The sequence below is a fragment of the Kogia breviceps genome, chromosome 19 (assembly GCF_026419965.1).
Source record: "Kogia breviceps isolate mKogBre1 chromosome 19, mKogBre1 haplotype 1, whole genome shotgun sequence".
Lineage (NCBI taxonomy): Eukaryota > Metazoa > Chordata > Mammalia > Artiodactyla > Physeteridae > Kogia > Kogia breviceps.
This window is the reverse complement of record NC_081328.1, coordinates 20,258,294-20,275,309: the sequence shown is the minus strand read 5'-3', so window position 1 is coordinate 20,275,309 and position 17,016 is coordinate 20,258,294. Positions and strand designations below refer to the sequence as shown.

Genomic DNA, 17,016 nt, shown 5'->3' with positions numbered 1-17,016 from the left:
TTCCTCATGTCAATGTGACCTTACAGTTTCCTAGCTAATCAGCTACAAACAAGTAGGCTTAGCAATGAAAAGGAAAATAAGTTTCTAGAAAATAATCACAGTAGAACACAATGTACTCCTTCATGTTTCTAATGAACTCTAACTGCTGAAAGCACTTGCAGTTTGAGGTCTCCCTGTTGGGGAATAGTTTGTTTCTTGCCCAATAAAATACCCATATCAAGTAAAGCTCCTTGAATTTTCTTTTGACATTAGTCATTGGGGAAATGCAAATTAAAATCATGAAATATCACAACACACCTATCAGAATGGCTAAAATAAAAAATAACAACACCAAATGCTAGCAAGGATACAGAGAAACTGGATCAGTCATATATTGCTGGTGAGAATGTAAAAGGGTACAACCACTCTAGAAAACAGTTTTTGTAAAAACTAAACATCCAAATACCACGCCATCCCGCACTCCTGAGTGTTAATCCCAGAGAAATGAAGCCTTATGTTCACACAAAAACCTCTATTTGTCATAGCTAAAAAGTAAAAAACAGCCCAGATGTTTAAACAGACAGTAGTATATACAATAATGGAATATTACTCAGCAATAAAAATGAAGTACATGCAACAACTTGGATGAATTTCAAGGGCATTATGCAGAGCAAAAAAAAAAAAGCCAATCTCAAAAGGCTAGTGATTCAATTTAGGTAACATTGTTGAAATCACATAATTATAGAAATGGGAAACATATTAGTGATTGACAAGGGTTGGGGGGAGTATGAAGTGGGAGGGAGATGAATTTTGCTGTAAAATGTCAACATGAGGAGATCCCTGGGGTGATGGGAATGTTCTGTATCTTGACTGTATCAATGCCAACATCCCGGCTGTGATATTATACTGTAGTTCTGCAACTTGTTACCACTGGAGAAAACAGGGAAAGGATCTCTGTATTATTTCTTATGTACATGTGTACAGACATTTACCTCAAAATTAAAAGTTTAACGAAAAATGTTTTGATAAAGCTGTGCAATTGGCTCACACATGTTCATCATATAGTCTATTCTTCCCTATATACTTGAAATATTTTGAATAATAACTTTAAAATTTATTCTAAATCTTGTGAAGTGTGTTCTTTTTATGAGTTTTGGGGAGTGGAGGGCTATGCGGCAACCGAGACTAATTTTCATCTTTGACTCTTATCTGAAAGTGCACCCTTCAAACATTTAAGGGGTGACTAAAGAATAATGGGTATTCCTCATACAGTCTGTGGTTGGTTAAGGTTATTAAGTTTGAGGGAGAAAAATAAGATCTGAATGAGTTTCTCCTTTAAGAACAGTGAGCAGCTTCCAAGTAGCATAATGCCTGTCAGCAAGAATAAAGGTTAAAGAAAAAGATTTTGGCTTCTTTACTTTAGAACCATTAATCCTAAACTCCTGATACTCAGGGAAATTATTTGGGTGATATCAAATCTGGTAGTTCACTTTCTTATTGTTTTTCTGCATGTTAGAGATCCTTATTGTTTTTGGTTGTTTCAAACTCTTAAAAAAATTCTTTTAGATAATTATGCAAGTTATAAAACAATGTTTAATGTGAAAATTAATGATTTTAAAGTCGTGGGCATTCCCTGGCGGTCCAGTGGTTAGGACTCTGCGCTTTCATTGCTGATGGCACGGGTTCAACCTCTGGTCAGGGAACTAAGATCCTACAAGCCCCTCTGGAATGGCCAAAAAAAAATTGTATCAGTTGTTAAGATTCAGTGTTAAGTTTACTAAATCTTAATTAGAAACACATGGTATTCTTTGGTAGACTGTTTCCAATTACTTACTGCCCTTACTATAAGATGACACATCCCTATGTCGTGTGCATTCCTCCTGGTATACTCTCCTAATGAGGTTTTTGAGTCATACTGCTTTGTGAGAAGTGATTGATAAATCCTGCCTTTGAGACAAAGCTTTAAAAGACATCACAGGGTTTGGTCATCTCTGGGATGTCCTTGGTAAGGGTCTCACAATCAAGAGAACATGGAGCTGAATCAGCTAACTCATAAAGGACACTTATCATAAATGAGAAATAAATCTGTTTCTGTAAGTCACTGAGACTTGGGGATTTTTGTTTCTGTAACATAACCTAGTGAAAGCTGAGTAACTTGGACTTAAAACCTACAAAAGCTCAATTTATTCCTATTTTCTTCTTACTGGAGGTGAATAAAGAATGATTTGGAAGTTTTACTAAATCTTTACACACAACATAGAAGCTTTATTTGCTTAAATGACTTTGACATGACAATGGTTTAAACTTAAATTCTGATTGCTAACTCCCAATATTATTTATAAGTTATATACATGTGCTATTATACTAAAATATATATAAAACATGCAGGAATAGAAAAATTTAAATAATTAGGTAAAAATGAAATATATGGCATTTAAAATATTAATAGTACAAAATCCTTTTGTTCTGGTTTATTTGTGAATGATTTTTTTCTTTTTCTTTCTTTTTTTTAAAATAATATAACACTTTGGATTTAGCCAAAGATCTGATCCTGGATTCAGTTTACTTGGGTTAAATGGGTATCATGGCTGAAGAAGATAATTTACCAATGTGGATAAAGCCCATTCCTTCGGCTGTACTTACTAATTAAATCATGATACTATCAATTTCACTCACCAATTCTAAAACCAAAACCAAAGCAAAACAAAACAACCTTATTTGCTTTAATCTACACTATTTATGATCACGACCAGTTATGCAGGGACACAAGCTCGGCATGCTAGCAGGAAAATTCTCTTCAGTTCCCCTGCAACTCTCATTCAGATTCCCATTTACGTCTCGTTTTAAGTGTTATTAACTTTTACCTAAATTCTCCTTTTTAAATATAAAATTTACAGAAAATGTGGAAGAACAGTATTTTTTTGTTTGTTTTATTTTTAAATTTTTTGGCTGTGCCTAGGGGCTTGCAGGATCTTAGTTCCCTGACCAGGGATTGAACCCGCACCCTCGGCAGTGAAAACACGGACTCTTAACCACTGGACCATCAGGGAATCCCTGGAAGAACAGTATAATATTAACATTTTGCCCTATTTTGTTCTGGGTTTTTAAAAAATATTTGTTTGTTTTAATATTTATTTATTTGGCTGCATCAGGTCTTAGTTGCAGCACATGGGATCTTTAGTTGCAGGATGCGGGATCTAGTTCCCCGACCAGCGATTGAACTCAGGCCCCCTGCACAGGGAGCGTGGAGCCTTATCCACTGGACCACCAGGGAAGTCTCTGCTGTTTCTACACATACATACACTCTTTTTCTTTTGCTGAACCATCTGTGGGTAAACTGTAGACATAATTAACTTTTTTTTTTTAAACAAAGAGAAAGTAAACATGAGGTTTATAAACTTCAATAAGTAACAGTACCTAGCTAGAATTTGGTAATATTGTTTTGATTCATCATATTTATTTTTTTGTTACCCTCTGTTTATAACAAATGAGGTTTTCTATTTACTTAACAAGAAAAGATTCCTTTAAGAACCTGCTGCAAACCTAACCAATTAAAAATATTAATTAAATAATACATGGCAAAAATCATGAAGGTGATACTCAAATGAATAAAGGCTGGGAAACACTGGTAATTAACAACTCAGGCTCCAAAATGTAAGATAGCTTTGGCTTCAGTCTGTTCTGAAACAAGCTGAATGACACTGAACAGGGCACTGAATCTCTCTGACTAAAGTTTCCTTATCTATAAAATGGGAATAAAAATATTATTTATAGAGTTGTTGTGAGGACTGAATGATATAATGCACACAATGAGTACAGCACAGGTAAACAACAAATGGTGGTCATTATTATTATTACTGTTTATTACCATTATTCAAGAAAGAATGTTTTAGACAGAAATGGGGGTTGTGAGCCAATGAAAGCATGGAAACATAGACAAATATTAAAAACAGAACATGAAATAGTGCCATGCCACTGGAAAGATCATTCCTGATATTAACAATATAAGAAATAAAAATTTCTTGCCACTTCCTGCTCACTGTGTGCCAGGTACAATTCCAAGTGCTTTATATAATTCCTTTTTCAATTCTTTCTATAACCGTACAGGCAAGTCATTATTAAATCCCCGTTTTACAGGTAAGTGGCAAAGCTGGGCTTTGAACTTAGGTCTGTCTGACACCCATGTTTTTTTTTTCTTTAATCGCCCCACCCCCCACCCCCACCCCCTTCTGTGGCTGTTCCTCTTCAATCTCCTGTTTGCAACTCACTCCCTTAGATTTAAACACTGAAATTCTGAAGGCGCTATCCTGGACTATTTTCTCCATCTATAGGGTTTTTGGATGTTCTAGTTCACCCCTATGGCACCAATTACCTTCTATGTGTGGATGATTCCCAAATCTATAATTTTCAACCCAGAGTGAAAAATCTTGAGTGCCAGGTCAACTGATTAATTGTCTCTGGACAGCCCCACTTGAATATTTCATGGGTCCTTGAAAGTCAACAATTATGTTCCTGCAAACAATTTCTTCTGGTATTTCTTTTATTAATAAATGACCAGTCAGTGGCTCATGCAGAAAATAGGGAATCAATGTGATACCACCTTCTCCTTTATTTTCAACATCCAATCCTTCATCAAGTTCTCTTCATTTTATTTCCTAAGAAGTTCTCAAAAACATCCATCTCTGCACCCACCTGCTACCACCCTAAGTTAAGCCAACATCTCGCCTGCTCTCACTACATCAGCCTCTTAATGATTCTCCTTACATCCACTTTCGCTCTCCCCTCTCCTTCCAATCATTCTCCAATCAGCAGTCAGAATGATCTTTTTGAAATACAATTCTGATTGCGTCATTCCACGCTTTATACCAGTCAATGGCTCTCTGATGCTCTCGAGAGAATTCAATGTATAGTGAAGTACAGACCTACTGAAGACACAGGTTCAAATCGTGGCTATGCTCTGTGAGCATCCTCACAACACTTCAGTTTCCTCATCAGAAAAATGGAGATACCACCTCTTTAAAAAATTGTTATGGGGATTAGATGAGACAATTCAATATAAAGCAGTATCTAAGCCTTGCAAACGACAATACTGCTCCTTTCATGAGAACAGCAGAGTTCTTCTAACAATGTGATTTCATGGCATCAGGTCCCTAAACTTTCCAAGATGCCATTCTATAATTCTTCTAAGTCAGTAGTCAAATATAGAGGTCACGAGATTTTTCTTAAATGAGTTATCTTTTTTTCCACTCTTACAAACATATATTCATTTTATTTTGAAGGAAGCCACCTAAGATGCAGACTACACTTATTTCTAAATATAACATTAAGCTCCTAGTATGTAGCTCTTAGAACATAAGACAATTAACAACAAACGATAACTTTGTAAGCATTGGCTAAAGAGGCAAGTACCTGCATAGCAATAGGTCCCTGGGACATCTGAGAGCTGTAATTCATTCCTATCATGCCTTGCATATTAGGCTGCATGACGGAGACCATAGGAAATCCTTGTTGCTGCATCGGCATCAGACCTGCTGAAAAACATAAAGATATCACTAAGGTCAATGTGTTTTACAGTTCATTTTCTTAAAGCCGTAAGCACCTAAAGGACTTGTTACTTGGGAGGTGGCACAGTACAGAGGAAAAGGCGCAGGCTCTGGAGTGAGACAGACTTGAGTGTGAATTCCAATTCCATCATTTACTTAGCTTTGTGATCTTGGGTAAGTTACAAAACTTCATCAGTAAAATGAAGATAATAATACCTATTCCACAGAATTTTTGTGCATACTTAAAAAATACACAATATGGACTAATTGGCCTTCAAGATGGCCCCCAGCAATCTCTGCCTCTTGGTATTCATATCCTTGTCCTTCCCTCCCATACTGAATAGGGCGGACCAGAATAACCAATAGTATATTGTGGAAATGACAGTGTGTAACATCCAAGGCTGGTTCTTCTTCCTTTCCCTTTCTTTTTTCTTTTCTTTCTTACTCCGTTCCTCTCTCTATTATATTTATTTATTTATTTGGCTGCGCCGCACCAGGTCTCAGTTGTGGCATGCGGGTGCGGGATCTTCATCGCGGCGTGTCGGCTCTTAAGTTGCGGCACGTGGGATCTAGTTCCCTGATCAGGTATTGAACCCAGGCCCACTGCATTGGGAGCACAGTCTTAACCACTGGACCACCAGGGAAGTCCCACAAGGTTCCTAATAACCACTGCAGCTTCCTTCTTGCTCTTCTGGATCACCCGTTGGGGAAAGCCACTGCCACATCATGAGAATACTCAAGCAGTCCTAGGGGGAATGGAGAATCCATGTGGCAAGGAACTGAAATCTCTTGCAGCACGAAATTGCCATCTATGTGAGTGAGCCATCTGGGAAACAGATCTACCAAACCCATCAAACCTTGCGATGACTACAGTCCTAGTTGACATCTTTAATTCAATCTCCTTGGCCCTAAGCCAAAATCACCCAGTGAGGCCACTCCCAGATACCTAACCCACACAAAGTGTAAAACAATAGTGTTTATTTTCTTTAAGTTTTGGGGTAATTTTTTATACAGCAGCAGATTACTAGTAGTTAAGAGTTAATACTAATTAACACTAATACTAATTAAGTTACTTTTAATACAAAAGTAGTTAAAAGCATGAACTCTGGAAGCCAACTAAAAATGTCACTTGCTAAGTTTGGGACCTTAAACAACTTGCTTACCTTCTTTCTGTGCCTTGGTTTCACATCTGTGAAACTGTTTAATACCCAATATGCTCAAAGAAATGATATTCCTCTTCTCTTTCCTTACACAAATAATTAATATAACACCACAAAACAGCTATCAGCATGCAAAGTATATAATGCAATAGCAGGAAAACCATCATGAAAGTATGTTTTATAGTACAGTACCTCCCAAACTTTTCCAATGAAGTATTCCCAAGAGTACAGGAGAATAAAGATTATGTCCCTTCAGGGATTTAATAAATATGAAATGCCTACCACATTTTAGGCACAGTTCTAGATACCTGGTATGCAACAGTGAATAAAACAAAATCCCTACATAGCCTGAACACAAATTTCATCCTAATTTTGCACTGTACAACATATTACATCCATGCTGGTTCTAGTATAAGGAACTTTTTAAAATCAAATTTTGATTAAAAAAAATTAAAGGTCTGGTAAAGTACACCATATTTATCTTGTGGATTCTGTGTACCTTCAAGGTTATTCATACAGAGTTTAATTTCAGAAGCATGGACACCACATTTATAGGTAACATTTATTAGTGGCAAACTATTCATTTATATTAATCATTTTTTCAAATATTTGAGGGCCTACTCCATGTCAGGCACCATTCTAGGGACACAACATTGAACAAAGCCAGGTCTTTGCTCTCATGGAACTTACACTGTAATTGGGGGAGACAGATAATAAAAAAATAAAAAAATAAGTGGATATCAGGTGGGGATGAGGGAAAGGGAGAGCCAGGGAAAGGAGTGGCTGCTGTTTCATAGTCAGAAGAGGTTTCTCCACAAGGGTGGCATTTAAGCAAGGACTTGAAGGGAGTGAGCCATGCGGATATTTGCTTAGAGTATTCTAGACAAAGGAACACCAAATGCGAAGGCCTTGAGGTGTCATGGAGAATTAGAATGCATAGACTGGGGACTTCCTTGGTGGCGCAGTGGTTAAGAATCCGCCTGCCAATGCAGGGGACATGGGCTCGAGCCCTGGTCCGGGAAGATCCCACATGCCGCAGAGCAACTAAGCCCATGTGCCACAACTACTGAGCCTGCGCTCTAGAGCCCGTGAGCCACAACTACTGAGCCCATGTGCCACAACTACTGAAGCCCACGTGCCTAGAGCCTGTGCTCCATAACAAGAGAAGCCATGGCAATGAGAAGCCCACACGCCGCAAGGAAGAGTAGCCCCTGCTCGCCGCAACCAGAGAAAGCCCATGCGCAATAACAAAGACCCAACACAGCCAAAATAAATAAATAAATAAATAAATTTACCAAAAAAAAAAAAAAAGAACGCACAGACTGAATATAGCATAGTAAGATGTTTTCCCTCTTATGCCTTTGGACCTTCAGTTTTATTTATATTCATAAGTGTATTTAAGTCAAACAGGTAACTCAAGGATTTGGTACAACATTCAACGGCATAGAAGTATACACGGTGAAAAACAAGTCTTGTTTCTCTTCTGTCTCCTATTCACCTACTCAATAATCTTGTAGCTACTCTTCTTGTCTGTTCCTTGTATACGCTTTCAGAAATAACCCATGCACAATTTAATGCCTTCAAAAGATCAAAAAGTCCACTCTAACATACTTTGTAAAAAAAATCTTGAAAACCATTCCAAATTCCAGAAGAAAAAATATCAGGCAACCTTCTGGGCTCTCTTCTTGTCCTGTTCCTTTGCTCCACATGTAGATTTTTACTTGAAAGTTTATAAAAATGCAAAATGACGAGCCACAATAATGAACACACAACTCTCGCCCTCCTAAAGAACAAAAGATCTCAAACCATTTGATCTAAATCCGGGACACATCTAATTATAGATAGCTTAAATAATGCATAAATGTGAGCACAATGAAAAGAATACAACTGACCCTTGGAAAAATTTACCTGAAACTCAACCTCCGTCACTGATTATAAATGGAGACACTGACCACCTGTTACTGAGCTGCTCTTTATCATTCATCTCTACTGGTGACCTAGGAGTCTCTGTTTCTCTAGCAAGTCTATCATAACCAGTTAACACTGGCTTTGTGAAAGGGCCAGTTTTCAGAGCAGCTTGGCCTGTGGAGAGGAGGGGGGCACACTGGAGTGGGAGCAGTGAGCAGAAAGAAGGGCAGACATATTCTTTCATCAGTTTTGTGTTCCAGTGACACAGAAGCATAAGTCAAGATTATATCCCTTCACTACTGTTTCCTTGAAGACAAAGCTAGAATCAGTATTGGTGGGCCCTGTCTGAAACCAAGAGAGAAGGGATATACCTATAGGAGAAACTGCTAGGAATAAAACTGAGACTTCAAATAGTTTAAACAGAATCAGAATATGTGATCTCTTATGTAAATGACTAAAATAAGACCAAATTCATATACAGAAAACATAAGTATAAAATAACTAAAGGGGTTCATTTATCCATTCAACAAGCATCTATAAAGACCCTATTATTTTCCTATCAACATGCTGGGTGCTGGAGATACTGACGAGCATAAGGCAGACATAGCCCCTGCCCCACGGAGCTAACAACCTAGAAGACAGACAGGAGAAAGATGGCATTCAGAGAACTACAACTCATTTCATCTTTGTCACCTGTTTCTTTAATACTTTTGTCTTGAAAGTCTCCTTCATCTCTGAGGTTAAATAATAACCTGTCAATATAATGCTTAAATAAGTTTGGGAGAAATGAGGAATGATCCTTCTTATTCTCCAAATTACACAATTTTTGAGAAATTTTAAGAGTAAGCTGTCATAGAGGTTCGAGACTATAAGAAAATTTTACTCTATTTGGCAGCAATAGAACTTTTTTACCCACTTAATCCCCAAGTTCAGAAACATAAAAAAATAGTGAAAATGAAAGTTGAAAACTCAAGCTTCCACATACCTTGAGGGGGTCTTATTCCACCTGCAACTGGAAACATGAAGCTGAAAACAGAACAAAAATATATCAGGATCTTCCTATCTGCAAAGAGTTCAGATAAAACATGTAACATTTCACATAAATAAAAAAATTATAGCCTGGGCCCTGGCATCTGTTCCATAGTACAATATTGAATTATCCACCATCAATACAGATTGACCATCCACAGGATGCATGACAGTCAGCATGTTAGTGTAGGGAGAAAATTTTTGAGCCAGAAGACAGAAGACCTTGAAACTGGTCCTGGTTCTGTCACTGTGTGACTCCCCTGGATTCCAATCTCCCCATCCATAAAATGAGAGGGCTGGATTAGATTCAATTCAGTGAACATTTATTGGGTGCCTACTACATGAAAGGCCTGAATGAGCTCAGTCTCACTGAAGACACAGATGCAGGCAAATAACTTTAACATAGGACAGAATGTGCTAAGGGCTGTGAGAGGGCCAGAATACTAACAGAAATGAGAAGAAAAAGATTAATTTTATGGTTTATATCTTGGGAAGTTTTTTGGAGGTATCTCTTGAGCTGAATCTTAAAGGGAGGCACACTATGTAGCTTGAGCAAAATCTCAGAGGCCGGAGCTGTAGTGTGTTCAGAGAAATGATTTAAGGTTGAATATAAGATATAGGACTGAAAAAGCAAAATGTAGAGGGCCTTTAAAATGTTTGATATTATTTTGAGAATTGTATAAAGTCAGAGATTTTTTTAAAACTGTGGTAAAATATACACAATATAAAATTTTACCATTTTAACCGTTTTTAAGTGTACAGTTCAGTGGCATTACAATGGTGGACAACCATCACCATGATCCATTTCCAGAACTTTTTCATCATCACAAACAGAAACTCTGTACCCATTAAAAAATAACTTCCCATTACTTTTTCCCCACAACCCCTGGCAACCACTATTCTACCTTCTGGCTTGACGAACTTATCTATTCTAGCTACCTTATATTAAGTGGAATCATACAATACTTGTCCTTTTGTGTCTGGCTTATTTCACTTAGCATAACGTTTTCAAGGTTCATCAATGCTGTAGCACACATGAGAATTTCATTCTTTTTTATGGCTGAATAATACTCCATTGTATGTATGCACCACATTTTGCTTATCCATTCACCTGTTGATGGACAGCTGGGTTGGGTGTTGTGAATAATACTGCTATGAACACTGGTGTACAAGTATTTGTTTGCGTCCCTCTTTCAATTCTTCTGGGTTTCTAACCAGGAGTGGAATTGTTGGGTCATAGAGTAATTCTATGTTTACTTTTTGAAAAACTGCCAAACTGTTTTCAACAGCAGCTACACCATTTTACATTCCCACTAGCAATGCACCAGGGTTCCAATTTCTCCACATCCTCACCAACACGTGTTATTTTCTGAATTTTTGTTTGTTTGTTTATAATGATAGGTATCCTAATGGGTATGAGGGGGTATCTCATTGTGATTTAAATCTACATTTCCCTGATGTCATACACTTTTCTCTAGTGAAATGATCAGAAATGTGATGTAGGGCTTCCCTGGTGGCGCAGCAGTTAAGAATCCGCCTGCCAATGTCGGGGACATGGGTTCGAGCCCTGGTCCGGGAAGATCCCACATGCCGCAGAGTAACTAAGCCCGCACCACAACTACTGAGCCTGCGCTCTAGAGCCCGTGCGCCACAACTACTGAGCCCACACGCCACAACTACTGAAGCCCGTGCGCCTAGAGCCCGAGCTCTGCAACTAGAAAAGCCACTGCAGTGAGAAGCCCACGCACTGCAACAAAGAGTAGCACCCACTCGCCGCAACTAGAGAAAGCCTGAGCAGCAACGAAGACACAACACAGCCAAATAAATAAATAAATAAAAGAAATACTTACTAAAAACAATCTAGATTTATAAAAAAAAATGTGCTGTAGGTTTCTCTGGCAATGGGGTATGACAGAGAAGACTTGAAGTAACAAGAATTAGCTAAGAAACTATTACAATAATCTTCATAAGAAATGAAAAGGGTCATAACCAGAGTAGTGGGAATAGAAAAGAAGAGGTGAATGAAATCTATTTAAAAGGAAGAATCAACAGGACTTAGCAACTACCAGGATGGAGAACAGCACTGAAAAAGCAGAAAGGGCTGAAGATGCTGCCGAGATTTTGGGCCTGAGCAACTGTAAGGATGGTGACACTGTTTACCTGCTGACAGGAACCCAGTGTGAGCAGGTCTGGGGAGAAAGGTATTAGGAGGGTGTCCACGAGGAGCAATCTAACAGGCAACCAGAAAAGTAACTCCAGCTAAGGGAAGGGTCTGCATCTATCTTCTTAGGCTCTTTTAAATAAAGGTAAAAAAAGAAAAAAATTAAAGTCTGGTTGTGGTTGAAAGAGCCAAAGGGACGTATACATAGTGAGAAGACAGCAAAGGAAAACCTTGGAGAATTCTTAGTGAAAACTGAGTATGGAATGGTCACTGAGAACCAAAGAAGTTGCTTATAACTGAGAGTTATAACAGGAAGGACTGCATTTAAGGAAAAAGTGTCTAACGCTGTAGAGAAGCTGCTAAGGATGAGGATTACTAAATAAATTACTAAATAAAGATCGCTGTTTTCGAAAATGGTGATCTTTGAGTGAACAGTTTCAACAGAGGAAGAGGAAGGGACCTGCACAAAGATTTAGGATACAAAAGATATACTTAGTGATAGCTAAAACAAGGTTTTTGAGAGGATGGGATTAACGTAGCAAAAGTAAGAGGGACTTCATTCTCTGAGACCGGAGGGAAAGGAAATGGGACAGATCAAGGAAGAAAAAATGAGTGGGAAAACTCCTTAATCTGGGAGTCAAGGATCTGAAGGGGGTTTCTCGATAGTCTTTAAAGATATAGGGAGATCAGGAACGGTATGCCAAATTTATGTGTCCTTGCATTTTTCTATTGTACAACACTCCCCCTTCCCAAAAAAAGGGCTAAAAATCAAACTTTAGAGTCTTTTAGCTCTAAAATATTTTAATCAACAAGATTTTTTTGTAAGGTGGTTCACAAACTTCTAGTTGGACATCTACCTGATTACAGCCTTGTAGGATCTGAACCATTCACAAATTCTGCTGACAAGCGAGCCCGCACCAAAGAGAGGTCTGAACAGTTAACAGCTTTTCTGAACTGCACACAAGATGTATTAGCTAAGTAATGTGTTAACTGGATAAAGTGTTTAAATTGCAAGTTGAAATTTGGTAGGACTCAATTTTTTAAAAAGTTACTCATACACTAAGATTTAAGTAGTCAACATACGGAGACTTTCCAAATCAGTCTTAAAGATTGCAATCACCAACAGGGCTTAGTGGCTAAGTAAAAACTGAACACTCAAGTGACATTTTCTTTTCTCTAGCTCTGCCACAAAGTAACCGTGAAGCTCTATGCAATCCCTTTACCACCCAGTCCTGTTTGCCCTTTGTCAAAAGAGGACACAGAACCACAAGTTTGCCAAGGTCCTAACTAAGACAACCAAATAATGTACAGACACATAAAGGTTACTTTAAAAACATAAACAAAAACTAAATTAAGAACATTACTAATGCTGGAGAGGGTGTGGAGAAAAGGGAACACTCTTGCACTGTTGGTGGGAATGTCAATTGATACAGCCATTATGGAGAACAGTATGGACGTTCCTTAAAAAACTACAAATAGAACTACCATACGACCCAGCAATCCCACTACTGGGCATATACCCTGAGAAAACCATAATTCAGAGTCACCAAAATGTTCATTGAAGCTCTATTTACAATAGCCAGGACACGGAAGCAACCGAAGTGTCCATCAACAGATGAATGGATAAAGAAGATGTGGCACATATATACAATGGAATATTACTCAGCCATAAAAAGAAATGAAACTGAGTTATCTGTAGTGAGGTGGATGGACCTGGAGTCTCTCAAACAGAGTGAAGTAAGTCAGAAGGAGAAAAACAAATACTGTATGCTAACACATATATATGGTAACTGAGAAAAAAAAAAGTCATGGAGAGCCTAGGTGTAGGATGGGAATATAACACAGACCTACTACAGCATGGACTTGAGGATATGGGGAGGGGGAAGGGTAAGCAGTGACAAAGTGAGAGAGTGGCATGGACATATATACACTACCAAACGTAGGGTGGATAGCTAGTGGGAAGCAGCCGCCTGGCACAGGGAGATCAGCTAGGTGGTTTGTGACCACCTAGAGGGGTGGGATAGGGAGGGTGGGAGGGAGGGAGACGCAAGAGGGAAGAGATATGGGAACATATGTATATGTATAACTGATTCACTTTGTTGTAAAGCAGAAACTAACACACCACTGTAAAGCAATTATACTCCAATAAAGATGTTAAAAAAAAAGAACATTACTGACAAACATGACTTACTCCAGTAATTATACAACCCAAACTACCTACTAACCTATGTACCATTCATAGGACTCTCTGAAATGTTTAGACTACTAACAGCAACATGCTTAAAGGCTGGTTAGACAAACAGCTAAGTAAGATATTGATAAGACAGCAAAAGTTTGGCAAAAAAATGGGCAACAAGATGACAAACAATTTGAAGCAGAACTGTGAGCCCTGCTTGTCACATGCCTATCTCATTCATCCTCCCCTTTCAGTTACCTTTGCTACTAACCCAGATCAGCCTTCACTTCTCTCTGAGGCCTGGACTCAGCAAGATTTCCTAATGGATCTCACCTGCAGACTCTGTGGCTTCTAACGCAGCTCACGTAGCACAGGTGAGGTGCATCTAGCTAAGGGACCATTTGATAAAGCTACTCCTGGGATTAAAACAATGTAATGATTCCCCCTTAAACTGAACTTTTTTAGTTTATATTCAAGGCCCTCTCCAGTTTTAACACAACTTTTTCAGTTTTATCTAACAAAACTCTTTTCTCCCACTCAGTGCCACAGTCCATCTGGCCTACCTGCTTTCCCCTAATGTTCACTGGGCCTACCCATCTCCATGACAATCTCTTGACCCCTTCCTCTTCCTTGAAATGAGGCCCAGCTGAAATACCTCTTCTTTGCCTACAACGTTGCTTGAATCTACAAATATTTACAGAATGTATTCTATGTGTAGAATGTGCTAGAAGCTGTGGAAGATAAAAAGATGACGAGGCCCTTAAGGAGCTTATAAAAGCAGGAAATAGACAAGCTCACAAATGATACTATCCCAGAAGGACACAGTCTAATCAAGATCTTTCAACTGTTTTTTTCCTGCCATACTTTTAAAAAAAGTTATACTTCTAATCTCTTGCGTAAATTTTGCCCTTTATACAACTCTATTTATTCTAAAGTAGTCCATTCAGGATACCAATAAAAAGTAGGCTAACATTAATAAAGCTGGAAAATGCCTGTGCTTTTTGCTTAGCCTCTTAGCAAGGACAGAGACAAGTACCTAAGAAATATAGTAAATCATAGTTCACAGATTTCCTCCATTAAAAGCTGAGAAAGGTTGCCTGGTTCTTTTTCTTTTCCCTAAAATATACTAGGGTACCAACCATAATGTTAGCTTCCTTATAAAAAACCACCTCAGCCCTCACCACCGCTCTCTAAAAACCATATTCTTTCTTTATACAGCTTCTCAGCCTCCGAATATCTCCAGTATAATATTTATCACACATTTTACAAGATAAGGCTGATTTGCTCTCCCACATATCCTCTAGAGCTTAAGAATGTAATGTTACTACCACCAAATGTTAAATAGGAAAGAAATTTTTAATTTTAAAAATTTTAATTTTTCTAATTTCTATCACAATTCAGGCCATATTTAGAAAACAAAATTGTGTTCACGGACCAATGATGTTAAACTACTACAAACTAAGAGGAACGATCCACTCAACTTTCTACACCCAAACTCCTCTCCACCTGAAAAAAATTAAAAAACCCCAAACCAAAACAACAAAACCCCCCAAAATCCGTGCCTAGAATGCCAAATTCTTTTAAGTTTATATTTCCCCAGAACTTGGTGCCATGATTCATCATACGCTTGATCAAATTAATGCCACTCAAGAACATTTTAGAAACTGTTGTCACATTCAGAAAAAATAACTACATATTTGTCTTCTCTAGCCAGAAACTGACTTATACCAAGTATTCATGAAAAACTCTAATGAAACAGTGGAAATCAGAAAACAAAAGAGAAAGAAAACAGTTTTAAATCTAGAGAGAAAGATGTGAAAAAGAAAGTGAAAAATGCGGCTGCGTACAGGTGAACAGTGACTGCTCTCTTTTCCTGGCATATATAGAAGCACCTGCAGGACGTGATGATTTTAAAGGCTTCACACTGCATTAAAAAAAAAAAAACCCTAACACTTTGTTTTCCAAAAATAATTTAGGATGAAGATAAAAAGCTAAATTTATCTCCAAATGTGTATGAAACTCGGGTTGGCTAGCAAAACAAAGTCAGACTAGGTCATTACAGAAGTGGGATGAAAACTTCCCAGAACCAAGTATTTCCTCAAATGATGAACTTGTCAGGTTGCAAATGTTCATCTCTTTTATTGTTCTAGATATGAGAGCCACTGGCGATTAGTAGCTGGAATTGACAGCAGATTTGTTTAAGGGCTAAGTAAAAGTCTGGAAGCTTTGTTTTGATAACTGCGTACGTGCTGTTTAACAGTGAATTGCTTTTTAGTAAGAAGACAGGTGTTAAAACTACCTCTACAAGAGCTCTATATACTAATTCAAAGGTCTTCAGATTTTCCTGCTGTTTCTAGAGTGTTAAGGAAAAAATAAAAAGGACATAACACTGAAAAACAGAGTACACACACACACACACACACACACACACACACACACACACACACCCCTAGGAAACACTTGTGCAGCTCTGTGAACAGATTTTTCAGAGCCCCTGGTCAAGCCCTGGGAAAAGGAAGTCTCTGGTCGCTTCAAATCCAGCGGAGCTAGAAGCGAGGCGTCGGGGTTCCTCCTTTATCCACCCAGCCGGGTGGCAGCCGCACTGATGGGACACTCACCTCCGCCCCCTCTCCTCCCTGCTCAGCCCCAGCAGCCAGTGCCCCCGAGCCTGCAGGACAAAAGTCGGGCGCCCGGGCTCCATCCGCCCCTTCGGCCTAGGTTCCCGGAGGACGACCCCTCCTCCCGCAGCCCAGTTCCGAGGGAAAAGGGGTCGGCGCGGGCGAAAACCGCCATAACCGCCGACCACCAGTCGCCGGTGCCGGGTCTGCTCTGCGTCTACGAGGCGCGTCCCAGCCCAGGTCTTCACACCCACCTGCCTCCCCCGGCAGGCCCCGCGCCAGGTCCCGCGGCCCCGCCGCCGCCAGCTCCCGTTCCCGGCCGCAGCGCCATCTTGCTCCGGGCCCGCCGCCGCCGCCGCCGCCGCCGCCGCCACCGCCACCTTCCCAGCAGCTGTCAGCTGCCGACAGCCACTTCCGGGGCAAACGCAGGACCCCACCTCGC

General features: G+C 39.2%; 1 protein-coding gene across 21 annotated transcripts in view; it reads right to left on the bottom strand.

Moving 5' to 3' along the window:
• SYNRG (synergin gamma) overlaps positions 1 to 16,915 on the bottom strand; it is a 101,324-nt gene extending 84,409 nt beyond the window's left edge. For 18 of the 21 annotated variants that reach the window (XR_010838081.1, XR_010838074.1, XR_010838075.1 and 15 more), the window contains exons 1-3: positions 16,829 to 16,915; positions 9,576 to 9,616; positions 5,389 to 5,510 (exon numbers count right to left, since the gene is read on the bottom strand). Coding sequence is in view for 4 of the 21 variants with exons in the window: in XM_059048600.2 (XP_058904583.1) it covers positions 5,389 to 5,510; positions 9,576 to 9,616; positions 16,829 to 16,905 (240 nt within the window). In the remaining 17 variants the exon portion in view is untranslated. The remainder of the gene's footprint in view (positions 1 to 5,388; positions 5,511 to 9,575; positions 9,617 to 16,828) is intronic. The other 3 variants (XR_010838076.1, XR_010838079.1, XR_010838086.1) reach the window with 1 other exon arrangement.
• Between the last annotated feature and the right edge of the window lie 101 nt (positions 16,916 to 17,016).